Source organism: Pseudorca crassidens, chromosome 6, assembly GCF_039906515.1.
Source record: "Pseudorca crassidens isolate mPseCra1 chromosome 6, mPseCra1.hap1, whole genome shotgun sequence".
Taxonomy (NCBI): domain Eukaryota; kingdom Metazoa; phylum Chordata; class Mammalia; order Artiodactyla; family Delphinidae; genus Pseudorca; species Pseudorca crassidens.
Genome location: NC_090301.1, coordinates 73,568,745 through 73,592,367, shown reverse-complemented (window position 1 = coordinate 73,592,367; position 23,623 = coordinate 73,568,745). Strand labels below are relative to the sequence as shown.

Sequence of the window (23,623 nt, the reverse complement as noted above, 5' to 3'; positions counted from 1 at the left end):
AAAAAAAATTAGAAAGAAAATACATACCTTGTGTACCAACAATCTCCATATGAAGGTGGGCCAGACCACTAGCTATTGAAAGTGCCAGTTTGATCATTCCAGCCACTGTCACTATGTTTCTATTCAAATAGTCATATAAGGAGCCCTGTTCATGATATTCAGAGACAAGCCAAAGTTGAGTCCAAGTTCCATTATCTAACAGGAAAAAGTTATTTTGTTGCTGTAAGTTTATGTTGAGAAAGAAGCCAAAAGCTTTTAACAAATGTCAGTGTTTAAAGCAAATCTGTGTTGTTAACAAAGCAAAGTTAACTCCTTCCGTGATAATACTTATAGTCCAAGTTAGTAGGGTGAAAATTCTCAATGAATTCCTATTGACATATTAGAACCTGTTACATGTACCCACCATTGCTATAGGAAGCTGTGAGGCAGTGATTCTACCAACTGAACTACTCCTTTCTTATTCCCTCTATATCAATACCTGCTGGTAATAGCAACCACATTATGGCAGAAACTACTGAGAGATGCATTTAGGTTCAGCGTTGTGTTATAAATTATTCTTGAGCTTTTAAGAAAGATTGTACCAATAAAAACAGAAATATAACAAATTTACACAAAGTATTATTACTATCATAAAACTCTAACATTCCAAGGATGGTCATATTATTCATCTTTCAAAATATGAAATTTATGATTTCCCTCAAAGCTTAATATAAGTGCCAAACACAATTACTAGACCTTTTCAAATAATTTACCTTATTTAACCAAAGCTAATCCAGTTTATAAAAGATTTTTAGCAGACGAGAAATTAGCCTAAAATTTCTCTAGGTATTAGAGTCCCTAGACTTAGCTTTAGCTTTCAGAATCAGATGTCTACAATAGCCCTGGGAAGTCCTGACCAGTTTTGATCCTCAGTGAAAGGGAACTATAATTAAAGAACATTTGCTAAGGAATTTTTGTACTTAGTGCTTTATGTACAAGAGCTCCTGGTTATCCAAGTATTTAATTTCCAAATCCAGGTAGTGGTAACATTTCCTAGGGATGCAAAAATCAACATAACATGATAAAGTTCACTAATAAACTGACCACATATAAAACTAACACTTACACCTCTCTCCCTGCTTAACACCAGCGGCTATCTTTGCCCTCTCGTATCAATGTCTTTGTCAGACAGTTGACTAAACTAAAGAGTGAAACTGTAAATGTTGCAAAAGATATAGAAATGCATGAAAATGAAAGTGATGTTAGAGACCACTTGGAATCAAAGCCACTGACAAGTAAGCCATTGACACAGGTAGACCAGTTAAACTGAAGAAGAGACAATCAAGGGTGATCTTTGTTGTGCATATTGTTTTATAATCCAATAAATGTCATGATTAAATTAGCTCTATCAGGATGATCCATATAACGGTAGTCATTACTGCTTTCATAACATTGCGAATGAAGCTAACCAGTAGATAGTTTAGCTCAATGTTACGAAGAAAAAGTAAAAGTTCTTAACAGCTTAATAAGAAATGTTTCATTTTCAATAGTATAGTTAAGAATTTGGAAAGAACCTTTTCCTTTTTTAAGCTCAGTTTCTCCCTGGCTTGACTTGGCTTTATTCAGTTTCTCCCTGGCAAATCAGAAAAGACAAATCATCAGCAAACATAACTATGGCCAAAATGTATAATAACACTAAACTTCCCTTTGGCCATCTAATGAATCATAAATACTTTCATGATCAAGCTTATATTAAATAGAAATAACCACAGATTTAAAATTTTCCTAGGTAATGGTAGGTTTCTGATAGCCACAGATAATTTGTGGCTAGATTGATGTTATAATCTCCACCTCTCCAAAGTTCTTCATGAGTATAACTGATACAAATAAAAAAATAATTGACTGGATCAAGTTTTGCTCACCTTTGTTCCCTGTTTCCCTTTAAGGGAATTGTTGCATAGCTAAGTGAGTAAAAGCTATGCAAAAAGAAGAAAGAGAGCATAGGTAATCCACAAACTCTATATCTAGTCCCTGATTACTGGGCATATACACAAAATTTTGTGACTATTGATTTAAATACCAAAAAGTTGATGGTCTGTCTTATTCCACAAATCTCATAAAGCAGTGTTATTTGGGGTTGTTAATGTTAAACCTCACGATATAAACCATACTCAAAGTACATTAATTTCACTAAAAGTGTCTTGCTTGCCACCATTCTAATAATGTTCATAGAAAACTAGAGTCCTGGAGTTGAGGTCTGCTGTACAGATGAAAGTATAGTCCTAACAAAGATGAATATTCAACTATCATTCATTGGTATCTTTGTACCAGTTATCAAAATATTGAAATATTTCTGTCCTGTTTAATTAACAGCTGCTATTCAAAACTTCCAATGGTATTCCTTTGCCCTAGACACCCAAAGCAACTCCTGAACCCTCAAGATGCCTCCAGATCTTTTTATGACCCAGCAACTAAAGGGATAAAACCTAGCATGGCAGGGTTCTCCCAAAACTCTGTTCCAGTTGAAGCTTCTGTTCCGGTTGGTTAGCTCCTGTGCCAGACCAGTCATCAAATATTTTAAGTATCAAGCTGGCTCTAGCGTCATCATGACTTCATATCACTCGTCTGCCCTGCTTTATTTTACATTTATTGCACATTTATCTGTGGAGAAGAGGAAAGCATTTTCTTTCCTCAAAAAAGAAATCAGACTTTTACGTAGATTTTATTAAAACAAAGAGATTATTTATTCTCCTCTGATAGTAGACATAATATCTTATTTGCTGGACCCAATTAGATTGAAAATACCTTTGTTGTCAGCAGCAATGAAACCAAGGATGTTTTCATGTCTCAGCATAACGGTCTGATAAATTTCTGCCTCTCGAAACCAAGATCTTTCATCTCTAGAGGAGAATATTTTCACAGCCACATCTTCCCCGCACCATCTTCCATGCCAGACCTCACCAAATCTACCTTTTCCTACTATTTCCTGAAGTACAATCGTCCTTGCAATTGTTCTTTGAACCAACAGAGGCAGACCTAACCAAAGAAAAGATGAAATCGATGATTAAAAACAAGTAATTGCCAGAAAATAACTGTCGTGATGACAATTATTTTCACATAAAAAAGCAAACATTTAACCACTTTAGTAATTTTACTGATTTCGAAGAAATAAGCACCATTATACCAAACTTTAATTTAGTCAAAGCATGCTCAAAAAGCACTCCAAATTCTTACTATGATTTCTCTTCTCATATTAACAAATAAAAATTTCTTGAATATAGCCTGCCACTGCAGATATCTAATTTTCCAAAATTGTTGCAAATCTCTCTGATTTGCACATTGAAGCCAGTCAGTTTGCTAAATACACAAAGGTTAAAAAGCATAAGTTTTTAGCCTCTAAAATAAAATATGATTCCTAGTACAACAGAGAATGCTTTATGAATTTTTTTAAAAACCAAGTTAAAATTGGAAAGTGAAGAATTGAATTCAATGATGAAGTGAGGCAATCATGTTACACTGAAAGCAAGGTACAGTCATAGAAAATATCAAATGGATATTTTCTGTGGAATAAAAGAAAGTCAAAGAAAATATATTCTGAATGTATGTAAAATGTTTAGGTTCTTTTGAACCAATAGCTTTACCTCTAGAATTCTATTCTAAAGATTTAATGAAAAATGCAGAAAAATTTATGTCAAGATATTTAATATATTATTACTTATAGAAAAAGTAAGGAAAAGTGTCTGATAATGGAAAAATTGTTAAGTACAGTGCAGAGGTTGAGACCACAGATAAGAAAGGCCTGGGTTCAGATTTCATCTGTGCCACATGGTAATCATGGGCAAATTATTGAACTTCTCTGAGCTTCAGCTTCCTTGCCTGAAAACCTGTGGGCAATAATATTACCTATATCATAGGGATACTTTGAGAATTAATAAGCATGTTAAGCACCTAGCACAGTATCTGGCCTATTACATGCTCAATAATGGTTTGCCCTTAACATTATGTCTAAGGATGGATTACTTAGAGCCAAAAATAATGATGCTGTTTATGAAGAGTTATTTCTTAATGACATAGGAAAGTACTTCTGCTATAATAAAAACCATACCTTGTTAAGTGAAAAAATACTTTTGTTAAAGACAAATAGCATAGCAAATTCTATCCATCTAGATAAGTGTATCTAGCTATTGAAAATATTCACGGGAAAAAGACTGAAAAGAATATATGCTAAATGCTATGATGGGTATTTCTATTTAGTGGAATCAGGGTGAAGCAAATTGTGATATTCTCCTTTCTAATTCTTTACATTTGCTTAATGTCCACAATAGTCCATAAATATTTATTACTCTTATAATTAGAAGGAAAATAGCTAAAGAGGTCACAGTATAATTTATTTGGGAAAGTCATGTTTAGTTGTCATTGTACTCAGATGGCTGGGAAACCCTTATAGCAACAACCCTGTAAGCTCCTGTAGGCTTCGACCTCTACTCCTGAAATGAGCCAGTTTATTCAGATGTTCTCATGTGCATGAGAACCACCCACCATGACTAAATAAGCACAGACTATAAATTTGCTATTATGGATCTCAACAATTAGTCACAAAGCCTCACAGCCAGAAAGTTCTTCTGAGATCATCTGGTTCAACTTTATCATTTAGAGATGAGAAAATTGGGGCTGTGTGGTAGTCAAAAACTTGCCCAGGAATAAGTGGAAGTCAGACCTACAACTAAAACACTGTTTTTCAATCCAAATTCTTATGCTCTCACCATTCAGTGGATATGACTACAGTCCTCCCCAGCTGGAAAGATTTCTAGCAGCAAACTATCCAGGATATTTTTGTAAGCCGTAGTCAGTTTCACTACTTGCCACACAATGAAAGTTGTACTAACAATTATTAAGCCAAAGTACAATTTCAATCTCTCTCTCTTCCCTCCCCTCGTCTTGCACACACACAAACTCACAAAAGCATCACCACGACCAGTCACAACAACAATGACAACGACAACAATACCAACAATACAACAACAACAATTGGCTAGAGAACTAGATAAGCCAATGTTTTCAAACTGCAAATGGATCAGGCACATAATCAATGCCTCAGACCAGGGACAAAGAAGGATTTCATCTATGGTACTCAGCACAGCAATTAAGTTGAGGAGGTAAAACAATGAAAATTGCTTCAGCATCTTTCAAAGCAACCACCAAAAATAATCTGAGTAATTTTTGTGTTACACACTTAGAGATTTCCTTTGAAGACACATGGACTTTGGCTCTCCCTGCTATGTTACTCTTTTTTACCAGGGGCTGTAGAAGCTGATGCCTGACTTATGGAAATGTCACCATCCTTCAGTAGTGTTATATCACGACAGGAAAGCAGAAACCTACCAAGCCTCTTAGAAGCCACCTGAGACACCATGATCTCTCAAAGACCATCCCGTCAAACATCAGTCCATTTTCCTCTCTTGCGAACATTATATCTCTTCGAAATCTGTCCCTGACCAGGTCGGGATATGCTTCATAATTTTTGTCTCTCAACATCTGACAAAGCTGCTTCTTGCTTAAGGTCGCTGTCCAGGGAAGAGAAGCAGAGGAGAAGCAGAACTGATTTCCTTCCTATGGGTGAGCTTTTGTGACAGAAGCCTTGCTACACATGGACCCGTTCTCCCTGATGATCAAAGGCAGTATGGCCATCCATTACTGTTAGCCAGTGGTCACTGGCAAACATATGCAGCTGGCTTTGGAGAAAAGTGCCTAGAACTATTTTAAGTTGATCATTAAAGAAATCATCCATGCTTGGGTATATTCACGGCTCTCTTTTAAGAGAGAACTTAGAATAATCTAAAGAGGAAAGGGTCCAGCAGTCAATAAGTCCAGATTTAGGTTTCAAGATGCACAAAAATACCAAAAAACTTAACGTTAATTTTTGATTTTATGCCCTGGCTCACAACCGCTTTCTTAAACTAAATATCCAGTCTCCAGTTATAAAATCTTCATTACTTTTATTTGAAAGGGAAATCCTTGGTCAATCTTAAGTATAGTCAAGAAGTAGCTCCAAAACACATATTTCTGCCTTACCTCTTCATACGAACTGAAAGGTTTGGTGGGGATTAAATAGATGGTTATTTAATCACTTGAACCTTTTAATAAATTGTATAAAGTTTCAAGGAATTTGGCACAAATCAGAGCTTTCTGTGCCTATATTCTGAGCCTAGAACGTTGCCAGGGCTCAGGAAGTTAGGGAGCAGTGGCCCCCAAAAGGTAACACTCAAGGAAGGAAAGAGTATTAAATCCTAGTAAGTTTTACTTTTAAAGAAAAAATGTCAACTTTCTATCCAACAATTTAATCTGGATTTCAGTTTTATAAACTTCGCAGTTTGGAGATACTCTTTCCAGTATTCCTCCTTTGAAAACATGCCGCCTGATTTGTGCAGTGATGTTGTAAACATTGAGGCTTTGGTCAGTGAGCAAGCGATCTTGAACCCAGAAGCAGCCAACTATCTGGGCTTTCTGGATGACATAATTAGGCCTCTCTTTTCTTTTCTTTTTTTCTTTTTTTTTTGTGGTACGCGGGTCTCTCACTGTTGTGGCCTCTCTCTGTTGTGGCCTCTCCCGTTGCGGAGCACAGGCTCCGGATGCGCAGGCTCAGCGGCCATGGTTCATGGGCCCAGCCGCTCCGCGGCACGTGGAATCTTCCTGGACCGGGGCACGAAACCATGTCCCCTGCATCGGCAGGTGGACTCTCAACCACTGCGCCACCAGGGAAGCCCTAGGCCTCTCTTTTCTGATAAATACTTCTGAGTCCAAAGCTGCTTCTTGCTAAATATGGATGCCCACATAGATGCTACCAACCCTCTGTCACCTGCCCTTGCTAATTATGCCTGCCTGGACACTCCCAAAGGCCATGGGCAAGGGAGTTCCTCAAAATCTGTTTGGGGTAATCATCCTTAATGATCTTTCCAAAGCAAGATGGGATGCAGGGGTGCCTGAAATGACTCAATTAGGCTTACCCTCGTTCATGTTTCTGCAACACCACATGCTGACAGGATTTCTGGAATTATACATGAAAGTTGGGAGTCCCCTGCCATTTTAGGGAGTTTGTTATTACGGGATGTGGGTCAGGGGTCAACGCTCTTCTGTCACCGGAAACACAAAAGGCCCTCAGCTGCTTTGTGCTATGAGAAAGGCTCATTTAAGCCATAATACAGCCTGGTATTTTGAACTGCTTCATCAGGGGTTCTGAAGTTCCATTAAAGAGGGAAAGAGTTGTCATATAACCTTAGGAGCACAAGCCAGCCCAGGAATGCTGTGCTGCTCCCTTTCATCTTCCGTTTCTATGCTTTAAGACCACATTCTTGATCCCGGGGGACCGATTCCAAAGACCTTTATAATCACAAGCAAAGAACACTACTTTGCATAACTAATATGTTTTCCCCAGAACTCAACTGCTTAAGCCCCGTAACTATTTTGTGCCCATGAAACGTGACCAAGACGGCAACCATGATTATTACTAACCATAATGTGGGAGAGGGCAGAGAAAAAAAACTCTTTCTGGCTTCAGAAATAAATTCTGAAGGCATGTGGAAATGAGAATCTGAACACCTAAAGGCACAAAAAGCAATTGATAAGACTTCATTCTTTAGGCCAGGACAGTTTTTATTCTTCATCAAATCCTGAAAGGAGTTTCCATGCCAGAATGTACCATATCAAGCATTTTAAACAATGGAATTAAGAATATTTGGGCCCTTTCTTGTTAAAATGGGTGTTAGTTTTAAGTAGAGTTTTTCTTATTGAAAAATGAACAATAGGCACATACCAGAGCCAGAGCCAGAGGCAGTCACATCGTAAATCAGATCTTTTAGAGTTTTCCCAGCATTGACCAGATTGCACTCAGAAAGGGGCTCCTCCACGTTTGGTCTCTTTTTCTTTCTGTAGGTGCACAGTCGACCTTGGCATGCCCATACTGTCAGCAGTGAAGCTATGGACAGGAGGCAAACTGGCACAGTAATAATAATGGTCAGCTCCATAGGTCCGAGTTTTGGGGCATTTGGTGATGCTGTAATCAAAAAAAGAAAGAACAGGACCATATGTTAACCCACGTTAAGTATTATAGAAATTGGAAATGCGATCACCAAAATTTTACATCTATAATGTGCAGCTACACAGTATGCACTCATGTTAGTTGGTGAAGACTCTCTATGATAAAAGCAAAGGCGGGGAAAGGGAGTTGAGGTGAGGATGCAGTTGCAGTTCCGTTCTGCTAGGTGACAATGGAAGATAGAATTAGGATCATGGAAAGCACTAGCACCTGCGATCCTTTTTAAAACCTCCAAACCATTTGACATTTTATTACTATTTTCTCCCCATTTTTCAGCAATCCATCCTTAAGGCACATTCATTCTTTTAGCCACAGATAATTACTGAGCTCTTGCAATATGCTGCCACTATTCCAGGTGATGGAAATATAGCAGTGAGTGAGAGAGCCCAAATCCTTGCTCTGTGGTGCTTATGTTCTCATACAACCACAGATGGGTATGTAATACAAAAGCAAGAGATCATAAGTGCTATGAAGAGAAAGAAAACAGAACAAAGAGACAAAGTGATGGTGGGACACTACATTAGAGAGACTGGTCACAGAAGGCCACTCTGAGGAGGGGGCAGGGAGCTACAAGAGAAGTATCTCAGGGAAGCATGTTCCCAGCAGAAGGAAAGCAAGTGCAAGGTGCCCTGAGGTGGAGACCTACTTGGAGTGTTCGGGAACAATCTTTGCCTCAAGTGCAGTAAATGAGGAGAAAGGTAGAAGGAAATGGGGTCAGGGAGGTCAAAAAGAAAAAGATCATGTGGGGTCTTGAAGGCTAAAAGGACTGTGAATTGTATTCCAAGTGGAAGCTGGCACAGGGTTCTGAACAGACAAAAGATAGGATCTAACATATCTTGAGTGACCACTGTGTGAACAGACACTAGGGGCACAAAGTAAAAGCTAAGAAACCAATTACAATGTATCTGGTATTTTCATGGTAAGCATTTTTGCCGCAAACATTTTTGCTGAATAACTACTTGGCCATAAGGCAATTCTGCTGTAAAAGATAAAATAACAAAAAATAAAAGTGACATTAAAAAGGAAACAATGGGGCTTCCCTGGTGGCGCAGTGGTTGAGAGTCCGCCTGCCGATGCAGGGGACACGGGTTCGTGCCCCGGTCCGGGAAGATCCCATATGCCTCAGAGCGGCTGGGCCCGTGAGCCATGGCCGCTGAGACTGTGCGTCCGGAGCCTGTTGCTCCACAACGGGAGAGGTCACAACAGTGAGAGGCCCGCGTACCGCAAAAAAAAAAAAAAAAAAATTTAAAAGACTTTATAGTGAAATACAAAATATTTGAATACATGTAAAATGTGTAAGAGATTCATGGTGATACGGCATAAATAACTCATTTTATTTAATGAGTTGTACCTAAGTACTTGTCTTCCAAGTCTTTCGTTCATAGTATTTTATACCTTTTGTTTTTGCTTGTTGATTCGTCTCCTCATTCAGCATCACACCTTTTCGCTAAAATTTCTTCCTTAATTAAGAGACGTATCAGTTTCCAAATGTCCGGATGCATACTTGTAACTGAGCTTTGTATTGCTTCACGAAAACCTCTATGCTGCTGTTTGTTCTTGGCAAATTGTCACACATCTACTGATAGACATTCCAAAGTTGCATGGGAAATGTGGGTTCAACTCTGCACCTTCAAATCACCGAAGGATTTGCAAACCAATATGTGATCATTTTCTAGTATCGTATGCAATCTGGCTTTACATTCTCTTATTTCACACTTCCAGTAATTTATTACTGTCTTTTCTATCAAGTCGATATAATTGTTATCATCCAGTATTTTAAGATCACCACATCTACTCATCACTGTAGAGACCATTATGAGGGCTAAGATTTATCTAATATAAAAATAGGAGTACTCCATCAATGGAGAAATGAAACCAGACTGTCAACCAGTTATTTCATCTTTCATGGCAAAATTACCTTACGGCCAATTAGTTATACGGCAAAAACTGTTAGCTGCAAAAATGTTTGTGGCGAGGATGTTTACCTGGAAAATACTTACAACCCAATTAGAAGCCTGATGCAATAATGCAGGCAGAGATGATGGTTTTGGCTGACAACTCTATCTAAAATAGTACTTCCTTCTCACTCCCCGTTTACTCTCTATACACTTGTCCTGTTTTATTTAACTTCCTGGATCTTATCACCACCTGGCACATCATAGATTCACTTATTTATTATCTGATTTCTTCCAAAAAACATATGCTAGTTCTTAATGAGAGGAGGAATTAAGTCAGACTTCCTTCTTGGTAATGACAACCCAGGAGAGCTTATTATACTAAATGTACTTGAATTTTACTTACAACATGTTAACCAGAATATGTGAACATAATTTGAAAACAAATATTATTCAATTCTAAAGGAAAAAGAATCAAATTCCTCAAAGATGTGTTCATAAAAGTTTCACTATAAGCCTAAAAATAGTAGTCTATCTACTACCAATGAGTAAAATATTTAAAACTGTTAAGTGAACTTTGGAAACAAATATATTTCATGCTCTTCTACTTTGCCAGGTGAATTTTGGCAGATCACCAACTTTCCTTCTTCTGAGTGTTGCAGGATTCCTCTGAAATCATTAGAAGTTGTACAGGTGCATATGAGGACAGCTTGGCCTTGAGTGTTCTTAGGACAAGGTGCTACAAGAGATCTCAGACTTGACTTTGAATGAGAAATCATTAACCATGGAAGTTGCACTTCTGAAGTTTGCTGTTATAAAAAAGTTTTATAATCCACTTCATAATAATCTTTCAAATCTACATTTCAAGTTGCATCCATATTTTTATTTCCTCACAAAGGTATTCCAGGAATTCTAAGAAAGCCACAGAATGTACTTAACCATTTGCAACTTACATAAACATGTACCTAAACATGTTTTTAAAAATAAAACTCCACTATTGGATACATTTATATGGCTAAATTTTATTTTGATACATGTTATTAGGAACTATTAATATAAACATTACTGTTAAAAAGCTTATTGACTGTCTTCATTTTAGTAAAGCTCTATTAAGCAGAGCTCAGATCATCACTATGGCAACCAATAAAGAGGCGAAAGGTCAGCAAGCCTGAAAATAGAATAATATCTATAAAAGTGCACAGCTCTGGTGATGGCTACTGCTCTCAGGGATGTTTATTACAGATGGACAATGTTTCTACTTTTGTGAACAATTTACTGAAACGAGTTAGTAAGAAAAAAAAAGATGACTCGGCTAGAAAAAGGCTAGCAACACCATCCAGAAAGAGCTCCTTAAGCACTGAGCAATTTTTAAGGCAAACATTTGTAAAACTATCTTCTAAACCAAACGTTGATTGTAATCTCTACAGGAGACAAATGAAGAAAACTGTGGTCTACACCCAATAAGTCATGGTAGAAAAAGACAGTAGTGCAGTTAAGAATACATTTTAATAAGTTATCTCGGATGAAAATATTAATTTTCCCAACAGATTTTACATTCTTTTTTGTTTTGTTTGTTTTTGTTTTTGCGGTATACGGGCCTCTCACCGTTGTGGCCTCTCCCGTTGCGGAGCACAGGCTCCAGATGCGCAGGCTCAGCAGCCATGGCTCACGGGCCTAGCCGCTCCGCGGCATGTGGGATCTTCCCAGACCAGGGCACGAACCCGTGTCCCCTGCATCGGCAGGCGGACTCTCAACCACTGCGCCACCAGGGAAGCCCCAGATTTTACATTCTTGATCATAGGAAAACTCTTTTCTTTGTTTTTTGCTTTTTTAAATATTTTTTCCATTTCTATAATTTTATTTTATTTATTTTTATTTTTTTGTCTGCATTGGGTCTTCATTGCTGTGCACAGGTTTTCTCTAGTTGCAGCAAGCAGGGGCTACTCTTAATTGTGGTGCGTGGGCTTCTCATTGCAGTGGCTACTCTTGTTGCAGAGCAGGGCTCTAGGCATGCGGGTTTCAGTAGTTGCAGCATGTGTGCTCAGTAGTTGTGGCTCACAGGCTCTAGAGCACAGGCTTAGTTGTGGTGCACGGGCTTAGTTGCTCTGTGGCATGTGGGATCTTCCTGGACCAGGGATCAAACCCATGTCCCCTACATTGGCAGGCGGATTCTTAACCACTGCACTGCCAGGGAAGTCCCAGGAGAACTTTTATTATTTGATAATTTCCAAATTTTGAGACCATGTCAACTGAGGTGATATCTCCATGGAATAAACAGCTCCATGGTGGCATATGTTAATCCCAAAAGTGAGGTCTGGGAGTGCTGCATTGCTAACTCTAGTTATTTCACTCTCTAGTAAATTAAATAGAAGAGGTTGGGAAAAAGGAGACAAACACTAGCCCACATGGATGAGAGTCTAGCTTACAAAAGTCTCCCCTATGTACGTTCTGCAGTCCATTAAACCAAGATGACGCAGGGGAAGGAGGTATTAACAAGCCAGGAAGAAGGGAATGTATGAGGTGGAAGATTCTGGGCAGCTGGAGGGAATCATACAAAAGGCAAAAGATTATAAGAAGGTAAGAACAAAAAAAGGGAGAGGAAAAAAGGAGGAAGGAAGGAGGGAGGAAGGAAGGAAGAAAAAAGGAAAGAAAGGAGAAATGTTTTTAAACTATTTTTGTGAATTTGCAGCTTTCCCTAGAGACAGGAGTGGAACTGGTGATTGTGAAAGCAGTGGTGGTTACTCCTGCCCAAATAAAGTTCAGAACCAGTTTAGATGCCTCAGCTTCTCCCAGGACAGTTCCTGTTACCTCCTTGCCACCTCCTATTTCTGGCTTTAGGGGGGCAAACTTCTCAAGATGAAAAGAAAAAGATGAGAAAATGTGGGCATGATCTCCATGTTTCTTCCCCTGCTGACCTTTTATCTTTCTTTATTAAAAGTATGAAAAATTATTGATGTTTATGAGATTTATATGACCTTCATATTAATTAATTTGTATTTCTTTAGTATATGCTAATAGGAGGAGATGCCTTAGAACTGCGGAGAGATGTGGACTTGATCAGTGCCTTCAAATAACACAAAAATTCTGTAGTATATTTGTGTTCAACTTAAAGGTATATTTCTTCACTGTATTTGAATGGCATTCAACTGACTAGAAACTGATATATTACAATGGAGCGATGTACAGAAAATGAGGATATAGTGACTGAAAAGATATATACTGGCTGGACAGCTGTTTAAAAACAAATCTGAGCAAAGAAAACAGAGGTCTTCATCCAGACGAAGTGAATTTTTATGAATCATTTCAAGGTTAGTGCTTCCTTCCCAAAAGTTGCTATAGCAAGTAGCTACCTAAATTTAAGAGGGTCCAAAGCACCCCTAAAGAAACCACAAACTAATTTAGCATTGAACCACTCCTATTCCTTTTATCAAAAGTTTTCCCCAAGCGAAAAGATGCTATTATTGCAAGGTTGAATCCATGAACGTATAAATATCAAGTCTTCAACTGCCTCCCTACCACCCGCCCGCCCCCCGCCCACCCCAGGAAAAGGGAAGCATTTGTTTCTCCAGCTTGTGGCTTTGAAATGTTCTCAGAATAAAGGAACCAAAAAGACAGTGTAGCTCGAGATGCTTTCTGATAGGTCTGTTTCTGTCCTGGCACCAGAAGAAATGCCACTAGGAAGAACTGAATGACATGGTGATGTACAGTCCATCTACCTACCCTATAAACTTCTATGACCTCTGACTTCAGTTAAAGAGCCTTTTGTTTAGTTCAAAGGTTTCTGGGGGGAAAGTGTGGAAGTAATAAGTGCAGCTGAAACAGGAAAAAGAAATACATTACCTCTAAGATATTCAAAGCTACCTTGCTAATTAGCTCAACAGGAATGATTTCTTTTGTCAAAAACAGAGTGACATGTTAAGCAACAAGAAATCTCCCAAATCTTCTCCTTTACCTGCCATTTCAAAGCACCCAGAAATATGGGTACCATTATCTCAAACATTTGCCTGATGGTAATGAAAATACCTTTCTAATTGGTTGCTTTACTAAATTGGTTCAAAACCTGGAACCAAATGGATTGGTGTGTATAATACTGCACTGAGAACAACTCTCTGGGATGGGGAGCAGAGAGTGGAGCAGAGTCCACATCTTTGTGGAATTTAAAATCTACTATCTAGGGTACAATTCCAAAGCAATTCGGCTGGTAAAAATACGGAGAAAACTTTATGTAGGAGCGAGAGATGTGGCAGATAAGAAAAAGATCATGATGAAGAGTTCCATTCATGATGAATCAGTCTAGTATAAAGAATATGTAACTAAAACTTTACATGTGTGAAGCACACACATGGGATGTAGAACGGGTCCAAGGAGTTAAGTCACAAATGCAGTTTTATTTGTCTAACATTTCCATGTAATTCTTTACTCCTGATTACAGGGAGCCCTCCACCACCACCCACGAGAGCTTGTCCTAGCCTCCTACTTCTTCACAGTGACCCTTATATTTATAAATGTCACCAAGAAAAATGCAGTTAGAAGTTAATTTGATTAGATCCCTCCAACATGCTTCACTATAGGGGGAAGCAAATGGTCCCCCTTCTTCACAGAGTGAGAATAATCATGTCAAACAGGTTGTTACTGATCAACATGAACCTCAAGTACTGAACAATGGCAGAATATTTTCTAATCTAGAGATTCAACTGAGCCATGACAGTGACAGAAATAACATGAGAATTACTTCTGCCTTTTAACCATATCAGTTGAGGTATTGATGGGCCATTCCGTCATTCAGTGATCAATCTATAAATGGCTACTAGTATACAAGGTCTACATCTGGCCTGAGTTCATGCATGTGTAACAGGCAGAGAGCACCCCACATCAAAATATTTCCTAGCTAGTTCCCCTTGTGCTGCCAGTTTTCTGGGAGGAACACTGAAAAGCCTCAAATCTTCTTTTGTCCACCAGCACATGAATTTAAAAATAACAATGATTTTATATATTAAGGAAATAAGAATGTTAGATTGAAGAGTATAATCTTTGGCATAAGGGGTAGGAAGAACTCTGACTCAAGCAGAGGTGAGATTAATACAATGTAGGAAGAATTCAAATCGGCTTCGCAGTTTTTCTTAATTTTAGGGCACGCACCAGAGATCAGTTTCTTAATCTGTCATCAAAACACATATCTTTTTTTTTATTTATTTAATTTTTTATTTTATATTGGAGTAGAGTTGATTTACCATGTTGTGTTAGTTTCAGGTGTACAGCAAAGTGATTTAGTTATACATACTCATATATCTATTCTTTTTCAGATTCTTTTCCCATACAGGTTATTACAGAGTATTGAGTAGAGTTCCCTGTGCTATACAGTAGGTCTTTGTTGATTATCTATTTTATATACAGTAGTGTGTATTCTTGAATGATACATATCTATAAAGAAATTAGATAGTAATTACTCAAAGAATATTTTAATTTTTTTTTAAGCCAAACTTTTACTTACGAAAAATCAAAGTTCCTTGGAAGAAGCACCCTATCTCATAGCTGAGGGCGTTGTTCAAAGAAGGCACTTAAAAATATTGGTGACAAGGAAAAGTTACACTTCTCTGTCCTAAAGTTCACGCTAATAGAATTTCTCCCTCAGCTAACACATTCACACAAAGCAGCTTGTCCATTTGGAAAAGACTGACATGAGATGATGATATTTTGACCCAGTTCAACATCCTGTATATGATAATCACATGAAAAATATCTGAGTAAACAGGTAATAGTATTTATGTAACTGAGAAGAGTAGGGCTTACATAGTGTAAAATCCTCAATTTAGAATTGGTTATAAATTTTACTTTCAATTTCCTATTAATTCCTATGAACAAAATTTCATAATTAAAATCAGTGTACTTGTTCCTTGAGACAAGAAATGCTTCCTATATTAAACATTTAAAGTACAAGTTTGACTTTTTGTATGCTTATATTTCATAGACTTTCCAAAATGTAAAAATCATAGCATCTTTCAGCTTATGGGGAAAAAAAATCCCTGTCTGGCACACCTGTCAGGTGTGTGGGGAATCCTCAGAGAATGAGCTACAAATGGATTTGTTCATGTGGTGGCAGAACAATTCCACAAGGGGTCCCATGAGTATTTCTCAGCATGTTAATATCACCTTACACTGCCTAGAGCAATAAATTTACATTTAAAATAGAAAACCATAAAAGTTGAGACAACAATGGATTTTTTAAAGGGATTAAGATAGCAAGACTTTTCAGCTCCCCAAAGAATAATATTCACTATCTGAGCCTGCAAATTTTTATAATTATAGCACGCTTTAAAATGATTAATTTTGATAAATTCAATTCTAATGTTTTCACATTTTATCTTCCTTCAAATGTAATCCTTCAGTTTGCCTTAAAGTCTAATTTAGACATGTGCCTAACAATATGCATTGTTCATCTACCCTAGCTGATATAAATAGTAAATTGTTCTTTTTTTCTTTACACAATTGAGAACAGGAAGGTGAAAATTGTACTGAGGTTAATTAGGAAAGTACCCACATCTTAATGTTGTGCATGTATTTTCTTTATTGAAACTAATTATTTGAATTAGTCAAAAATACGATAGTATTAAAATAGTGTATTGAACTCCAAAAGGAAAAATCAGAAATTATTATTACACTTACCCTTTCAGTCACTGTATGTTTTGGTAGCAAAATGGGAACAAAGATACCCAGAACATGAATGTTTTTATTGAATACTCTATTTCCATATGAAGGGTGGTAATTAGTGCACGCATAAACCAAATAGCAGTTCCTATAAAAATTAACCCTATAAATAAGAGGCTTCTCTAGCCCAGGTTTCCTGACCTTATCCTTGATGAACTTTCATAGACAATTTTAGAATGTTCTTGATGTTATTTGACATCACCACTATTTCTTGGAGCATGTCTCCGATGTCACCTAGAGTCACCAGAAATCATTTGTTACAAATCACAATGCAACCCACTATGAAAGAAACAAGCAACAAAATGTGATTCCTTCACATAGGAAAGACATGTTTTAATAATAAGAAAGGAAAGTCAGACATAAAATTATATTAAACAGAATAACTCAACTATATTAAAATAGAAAATAGACTAAACTACTGATAGTAGGAACTCTAGGCCAGTGGATATAAGTTCAATAGGTATTGAATGAGTGAATGAATGAACAAGGAAAGCTCATGCCCAATAAGGAAATCAGTCACTTCTGCTACAGCCAACTTCAAGAATGCCAAAGCTTCTGATTTTTTCAAGATAAGCCAGATGTCTGGAGTTTTATACTGACTCAATGTTTAACATTATAAAGAAACTCACTCTTTTCTCCCAGAAACTACGTAGATCAAATGATACCTGTCTGTGGGTGAGGTACAACCAATAAGCAGGTAGAACTCTCAATGACTTGTTTTGCTGTTTCTATGTTCATTAGAATTAGATTTAGCTACTAATGACAGAGGAAACTATACAGAAGTTTCATTTTCTCTTTCACGTAAAAGAAATTTGAAGATGGATAGTCCAATGTCAGCAGGTTGGTTCCATGTAGTTTTTGGTCAGGGTCCTTTCATCTCCCTTGTTTCCATCCCTATCATGTAGTCCAAGGCAGCTGCTAAACTCCATCCTTTACATCCAGGCAGCATGATGGAGGATGGCATATAAGGTGCCAGTTCTGTTTTGCGGTACGCGGGCCTCTCACTGTTGTGGCCTCTCCCGTTGCGGAGCACAGGCTCCGGACGCGCAGGCTCAGCGGCCATGGCTCACGGGCCGAGCCGCTCCGCGACATGTGGGATCTTCCCGGGCCGGGGCAAGAACCCGTGTCCCCTGCATCGGCAGGCGGACTCTCAACCACTGCGCCACCAGGGAAGCCCGCCAGTTCTGTTTTAAATGGGTCTTCTCAGAAGTTCTCCAAAACACTGCCAGTCAACTCATTAGCCACAACTTACGCCACACCTACCAGTAAGAGTAGCTGAAAATACTGTCAGTTGGTAGGAGAGCCATACACCTAGCTAAGTCTAGGTTCTGCTACTAAATGGGTATTGGAGGAAACTAGATGTCTTTGAAACATTTATAGTCTTAGCAAACTTTGATCCATTAGATTTTTTCATTAGAAAAAGAACACATTTGCAACAAAACAAACAGTATGAAAATTTATAAAGAAAGAATTAAATAATGTCCTCAGCCGGTTAGCTCTCCGATATCAACTCCGGATGTTAAGAGAATGTGTAATTTTCATAAATTTACCCATACTCAAAAGTTACTTTGGGAGTTCCCTGGTGGTGCAGCTGTTAAGACTCTGTGTTTCTAACGCAGGGGGTGCGGGTTTGATCTTTGGTCGGGGAGCTAAGATCCCTCGTGCCGCGCGGTGTGGCCAAAAAAAGTTACTTTGAAACTTGATGTTTTGTTTTCCTTTTGTTGTGAAATATAATAAATATACAGAAAAGTGCATACAACATATACACTGAGCATAAAAATAATTATAAACCCCCATGGATCACCAGCCCCCTTACCCACTACCTGTTCCCCCACTCGGAGATACCCAACATGATCATATCCTTTCCCAACCTCCAGGGTAATCATTATCCTGATTTGGCAAATAATCATTTCTCCTTGTACTGTGCTTCCCAGAATCCCTTTTCCTGTATTGTTACAGGTTAAAGTTGGGATACTTACATATGTGCTCATAAATGAGAATGGCTTGTAATTTCTTTTTTACATACTGTCTTTGTTGGGTTTTGATACCAAGGTTATGCATAAAATGGGTTAAGGAGTGTTTCTTCTTTGTCCATGTTTTGGAAGAGTTTGTGTAACAGTTACACAGTTATCTGTTCCTGGAAATTTAGCAGAATTTTGTGGTAGAACGTCTTGGGCTTTGAAATTTTCCTTACAGATACGTCATAAGACTATTACAATTTACATTATAATTTTCTAAAAATTAGGTTGCTCATAAATCATGTTGTTTCAACCTTATGTAGTCTCACTGGTTTTTTAAAAAAATCTACTTATTCTATCAATTACCAAGACAGTGGTGAATCTCCTTCTGAGATCATGGACTTCTTTATTTCTCCTTATAGATCTGTAAATATTTGCTTTATTTTTGAGGCCATATTCTTTTTTCTTTTTTTTTTTTTTTTTTTGGCTGCATTGGGTCTTCGTTGCCACACACGGGCTTTCTCTAGTTGCGGCGAGTGGGGACTACTATTCCTTGTGGTGTGCAGGCTTCTCATCGTGGTGGCTTCTCTTGTTGCAAAGCATGGGCTCTAGGCACGTGGGCTTCAGTAGTTGCAGCACGCAGGCTTAGTAGTTGTGGCACGCGGGCCCTAGATCATGCGGGCTTCAGTAGTTTGGCGCATGGGCTCAGTAGTTGTGGCTCACAGGCTCTAGAGCACAGGTTCAGTAGCTGTGGTGCACAGGCTTAGTTGCTCCACGTCATGTGCGGTCTTCCTGGACCAGGGATCAAACCTGTGTCCCCTGCATTGGCAGGTGTATTTTTAACCACCGTGCCACCAGGAAAGTCTGAGACCATATTCTTAAGTACACAGAAATTTAAATTTATTAAGAATCCCTGGTAGGGACTTCCCCTCGTGGTCCAGTGGTAAAGAATCTGCCTTGCAATGCAGGGGACACAGGTTTGATCCCTGGTGAGGGAACTAAGATCCCACGTGCTGTGGGACAACTAAGTCCGCGTGCCACAACTACTGAGCTCACGCACCTCAACTAGAGAGCCTGCGTGCCGCAAACTACAGAGCCCACACACTCTGGAATCCTCGCGCCACAGAGTCCATGCGCCACAACTAGAGAAGAGAAAACCTGCATGCCATAACTGGAAAGAAGCCTGTGTGCCACAGTGAGGAGCCCACGCACCACAACGAAAGATCCTGTGTGCCTCAACGAAGATCCTGAGTACCGCAACTAGAGCTGATGCAGCCAAAAATAAATTTAAAATAATTTAAAAAAAAAAAAGAATCCCTGGTAAATTGAAACTTTAATCATTAAAAAGTGAACTTTTTAACTCTAGTAATTTTTTTCATTGAAGTTAATTTTGCCTGCTAGTAATATGTCAACATTTTTATTAATGTAATCTATGCATGGTATATCTAAAAGCACATATCAAACCTTCTTATACTTTCCTCTATTTGTCACCCTCTCTTCCATATTTTCCATTATGTATTTTCTTTATTACTGAATACAAAATAGTTTCTTCGGACCCATATTTCAGATCCCTAATTCTCTCTTCAGTTGTTGTTATACAAATTGTTGTTAAACCTATACATTAAGTTTCTAATTTTTGTTATTGTATCTTTAATTTTAAAAAGTTTTTTTCAATATTGTTCAAATCTGCTAGGTCATTGTTTTATAATTTCCTATTCTCTAACAAATGTTTTCAAATTTGCCTTTTGTTTCTTTAAACATAGAATAGCTACTCTATAATTATTGTCTGATAATTCCAATATATGAAACTTTGTGCTCTCTTCTATTGGCTCATGCTCATGCTGTTCTGAACCCCTGTAAGCTTGGAGTCCTTGTTCTTCATTATGTACTTCTCATGTCCTTGAAAAAGTGTTTGTTGTGTCTCTTTGAGACCTAATATTAAAGTGCCTTTCTCCAGAGAGTTTGAACTTTCTTCTGGCAGGCAACTGGGGACACTATTAGTCTCGGTATACTTTAAAAAAGTTTTTCTTCTGGAGAGTACCACTCAGACAATGGAAACTCAGGTTTAAAATCCATGTGATGGCTATGCTATGTCCACAGCTTCTCAAGAATAAGGTTTTTGGTTTGTTTTAAAGTTGTTGCTTGTCATTATTTCTTTTTTTCCCCTGTTCTGCTTAGTAATAAACCCAAGCCTCCTCCCTGAGGTTAGAAGGAGATGTATTTACGTCTGGTTTAAACTTGCAATAAGGAAAGAGACCTTTGATAATTCTGCTAAACATGGCAGTTTCTATTAGACGACCCAATCTGAGCAAATCATGATGTTTTACTTTTGTCTTCCCTGAATCTTCAAATTGTTAATAGCAAAACCCAACATTTCCCTTGTTAGAAAAAGCAGATACACATGAGGAAAAAAATGTACCAGATAAGAGCATCAGAAAGTTAGATAATAATGTCTTAAACAATAATGGTGTTCACCAATTCACATAAAAAGAAAACTGGAAGTAGGCTGTTGACACTGTTGAGTCTCTTTGTTAACAAATCATAGAAAGAACCTACTTCCAGATTTCTTGTCATGCTGAGGCTGTGAACTCCCTCACTAGTTAAGATATTATCTAAGTTTCTGATACTTTTAGTTGAAAACATCCTCCTTTACCTTTTACCAATCCAGTGGGTGGAAAATAATAGTATGTTGTTTTAATTTGCATCTCCCCAGCTATTAGTTTTGTTGAACATCTTTTCAATACTTTACCACTTTGGAGATTCTCTTCTGTAAAATTTCCATGTGTGTTTTTTGCCCATTTTTTCATTTAGCACCCCCTCTCCTTCTCTCTCTTTCCACTCTCTCCCTTGCCATGTACACAGGCATGTGCACATGCACACACACACATACACAGAGGCTCTTTATCTTTTAAATAGTTATTTTTTTTCCAGTTATATATGCTACAAATATTTCTATCCCATATTTCATTATCTTGGTTTTATTTATGTTATCTTTTATTATTCATTTTTATTTTAGTTTGCATGTAGTCAATTATATCTGTCTTTTCCTTTTACAGCAACTGGATTTCCTGTCTTACTTAAAAACAGCTTCCATACTGTAAAGTCATAAAAACCCTTTTTTTCCTAAATTTTCCTCTGACATTTAAATTGTTTTATGTTTCACAATTAGATATTTAATCAAGCTGTAATTTATTTTTGTATATGGTATGACACTGTGGTACAGCCCTGTTTTCTTCCAGATGGATAGATAATTATGCCAGCATCATTTCAAAAATAAACCATCCTGGAGTTTCCACTTCTGCCAAGTTACACTTTAGATGTCCACAGAGCCCTTCTTAGTACAGCACACACAAAAATGCTGAATAAAATATAAATGAAAAACTCTTTTTTCTATTATATGATTAACCTGGGAGGAAAATAAATGAATTGCTCAGCAGCCAAAAATAAAATGCAAATCCCAGGAGGTATCTGAGCACTGGGACTGCCATTTACCCTGGAGGCATCTGCCAGTTCTTGGTAGTTCAGTGCTTAGTTTATCAGATTGTATAACAAGATCAGGAAATAAAACATGGTTCCTGAAATTGTGAAAGGTCAGATCAGAGATCCTGGTATAAATCAGTCAAATATGAATGGCATTACATTGAAAATAAAACAAAATAGAAAATTTCTGCAGAGAGAGACAGGGTGTATATTCATCTATTTGTCTGTCTCAACCTTGACTTTGGGTAGAGCAAAAAAAAACCTCTCTGAGAGGTCCTCACCATAAGTGTGCATCTATATAGGCAGGCTTAGAGCCAGAATTCATGCTATATGTTGGCCAAAAAAACGTAATCAAAACACTGAATGAGTTGGAGTTGGTAGCACTTCCAGATACCTGGCAGTAGCTAATATAAATCTCCTCTGGAGGAACATATTTTAAATACAGGCATCAAAAGTTTCCTCCAGATATGATTCTCAAAACATGAACTCACAATCAAAAATTAAAAAACACTCAAGGAAAGTAGCCACCCAGAATATGAGTCAGCAGATTCAAACTCATAGAAGCTGTAGATATTATTAATTAATTATCAGAGACTCAAATATTAGAAAATATAGGGAAAACAGTTTAAGAAGCTTGAAGAATAGATACAGAAGGCCCAACTTACACAAAACCAGTAAAGAAACTGTGAGAACTTATTAGAGGGCTCACAGACAGAACCCATTACAGGGACACACACCCCAAACATCTTTTGGAACATTTTCCAAAAGAATGGAACTTTTTCACTTATTATTTGTTTGTTTACCCTGAAAACAATCCCCCTCCCCATCCTCCACCCCAAAAGTATGCACTAATTTGGGTAAATAAGTCCTTTTTTTATTGAAATGGAAATGCTCTTGAAGAGCTAAGAAAACATCATTTATTTTTGAGGTGAATTTTTCCCACCAAAGTGGCTTCTCTCCTAATTTCAGAGGAAGCTATGAGTGGTCAATCTGCATGAGTTACTGTGCAGGAAATGCACTGAAGCCTGAGAGTACTAGATCTAAAGTCACTGGAGTCAGGGAAAGACAAGTAGAATCCAGAAAGGTGGGCAGATATTTTTGGAGTTTAAAAGAGCTATTTTTATCTGGTCTAGAAATAAACAGTAATAAGAAATTAGGTTACACTACATAAAATACATATGTTTCTCTTGCTTAACTGATTTGCATAGCCTATATTAATTGTATTATTTAAATATTCAGTATGTTCGTATAATGAAAATAACATATTTACTATTAGTAGAGACATGAGCTCCAAGCACTAGTCAAATACATGCCTGTTTTTGGAAATGGTTTTCACCTTTCAAGTTTACTTAGAAAAAAGCCCTCTAAATATTTGTGATAATAGTTGAACTTGGAAGGTCACTCCAGTGACATCAAAGATATCTACTACAATAAGCTTCAGGGAAACGAGCAATTTTTCTAATGTTATATTTCTACTAAACTATAAAATTACTTCTATCAAAAAAATTAACTCC

At 37.6% G+C, this 23,623-nt stretch overlaps 1 protein-coding gene across 1 annotated transcript in view; it reads right to left on the bottom strand.

Annotated features, from left to right (window-relative positions):
- The window catches only part of ACVR1C (activin A receptor type 1C), a 92,447-nt gene that overhangs the window by 17,534 nt on the left and 51,290 nt on the right, over window positions 1-23,623 (bottom strand). The window contains exons 3-5 of the mRNA XM_067741873.1: window positions 7,790-8,029; window positions 2,785-3,015; window positions 28-195 (exon numbers count right to left, since the gene is read on the bottom strand). Coding sequence (XP_067597974.1) covers window positions 28-195; window positions 2,785-3,015; window positions 7,790-8,029 — 639 coding nt within the window. The remainder of the gene's footprint in view (window positions 1-27; window positions 196-2,784; window positions 3,016-7,789; window positions 8,030-23,623) is intronic.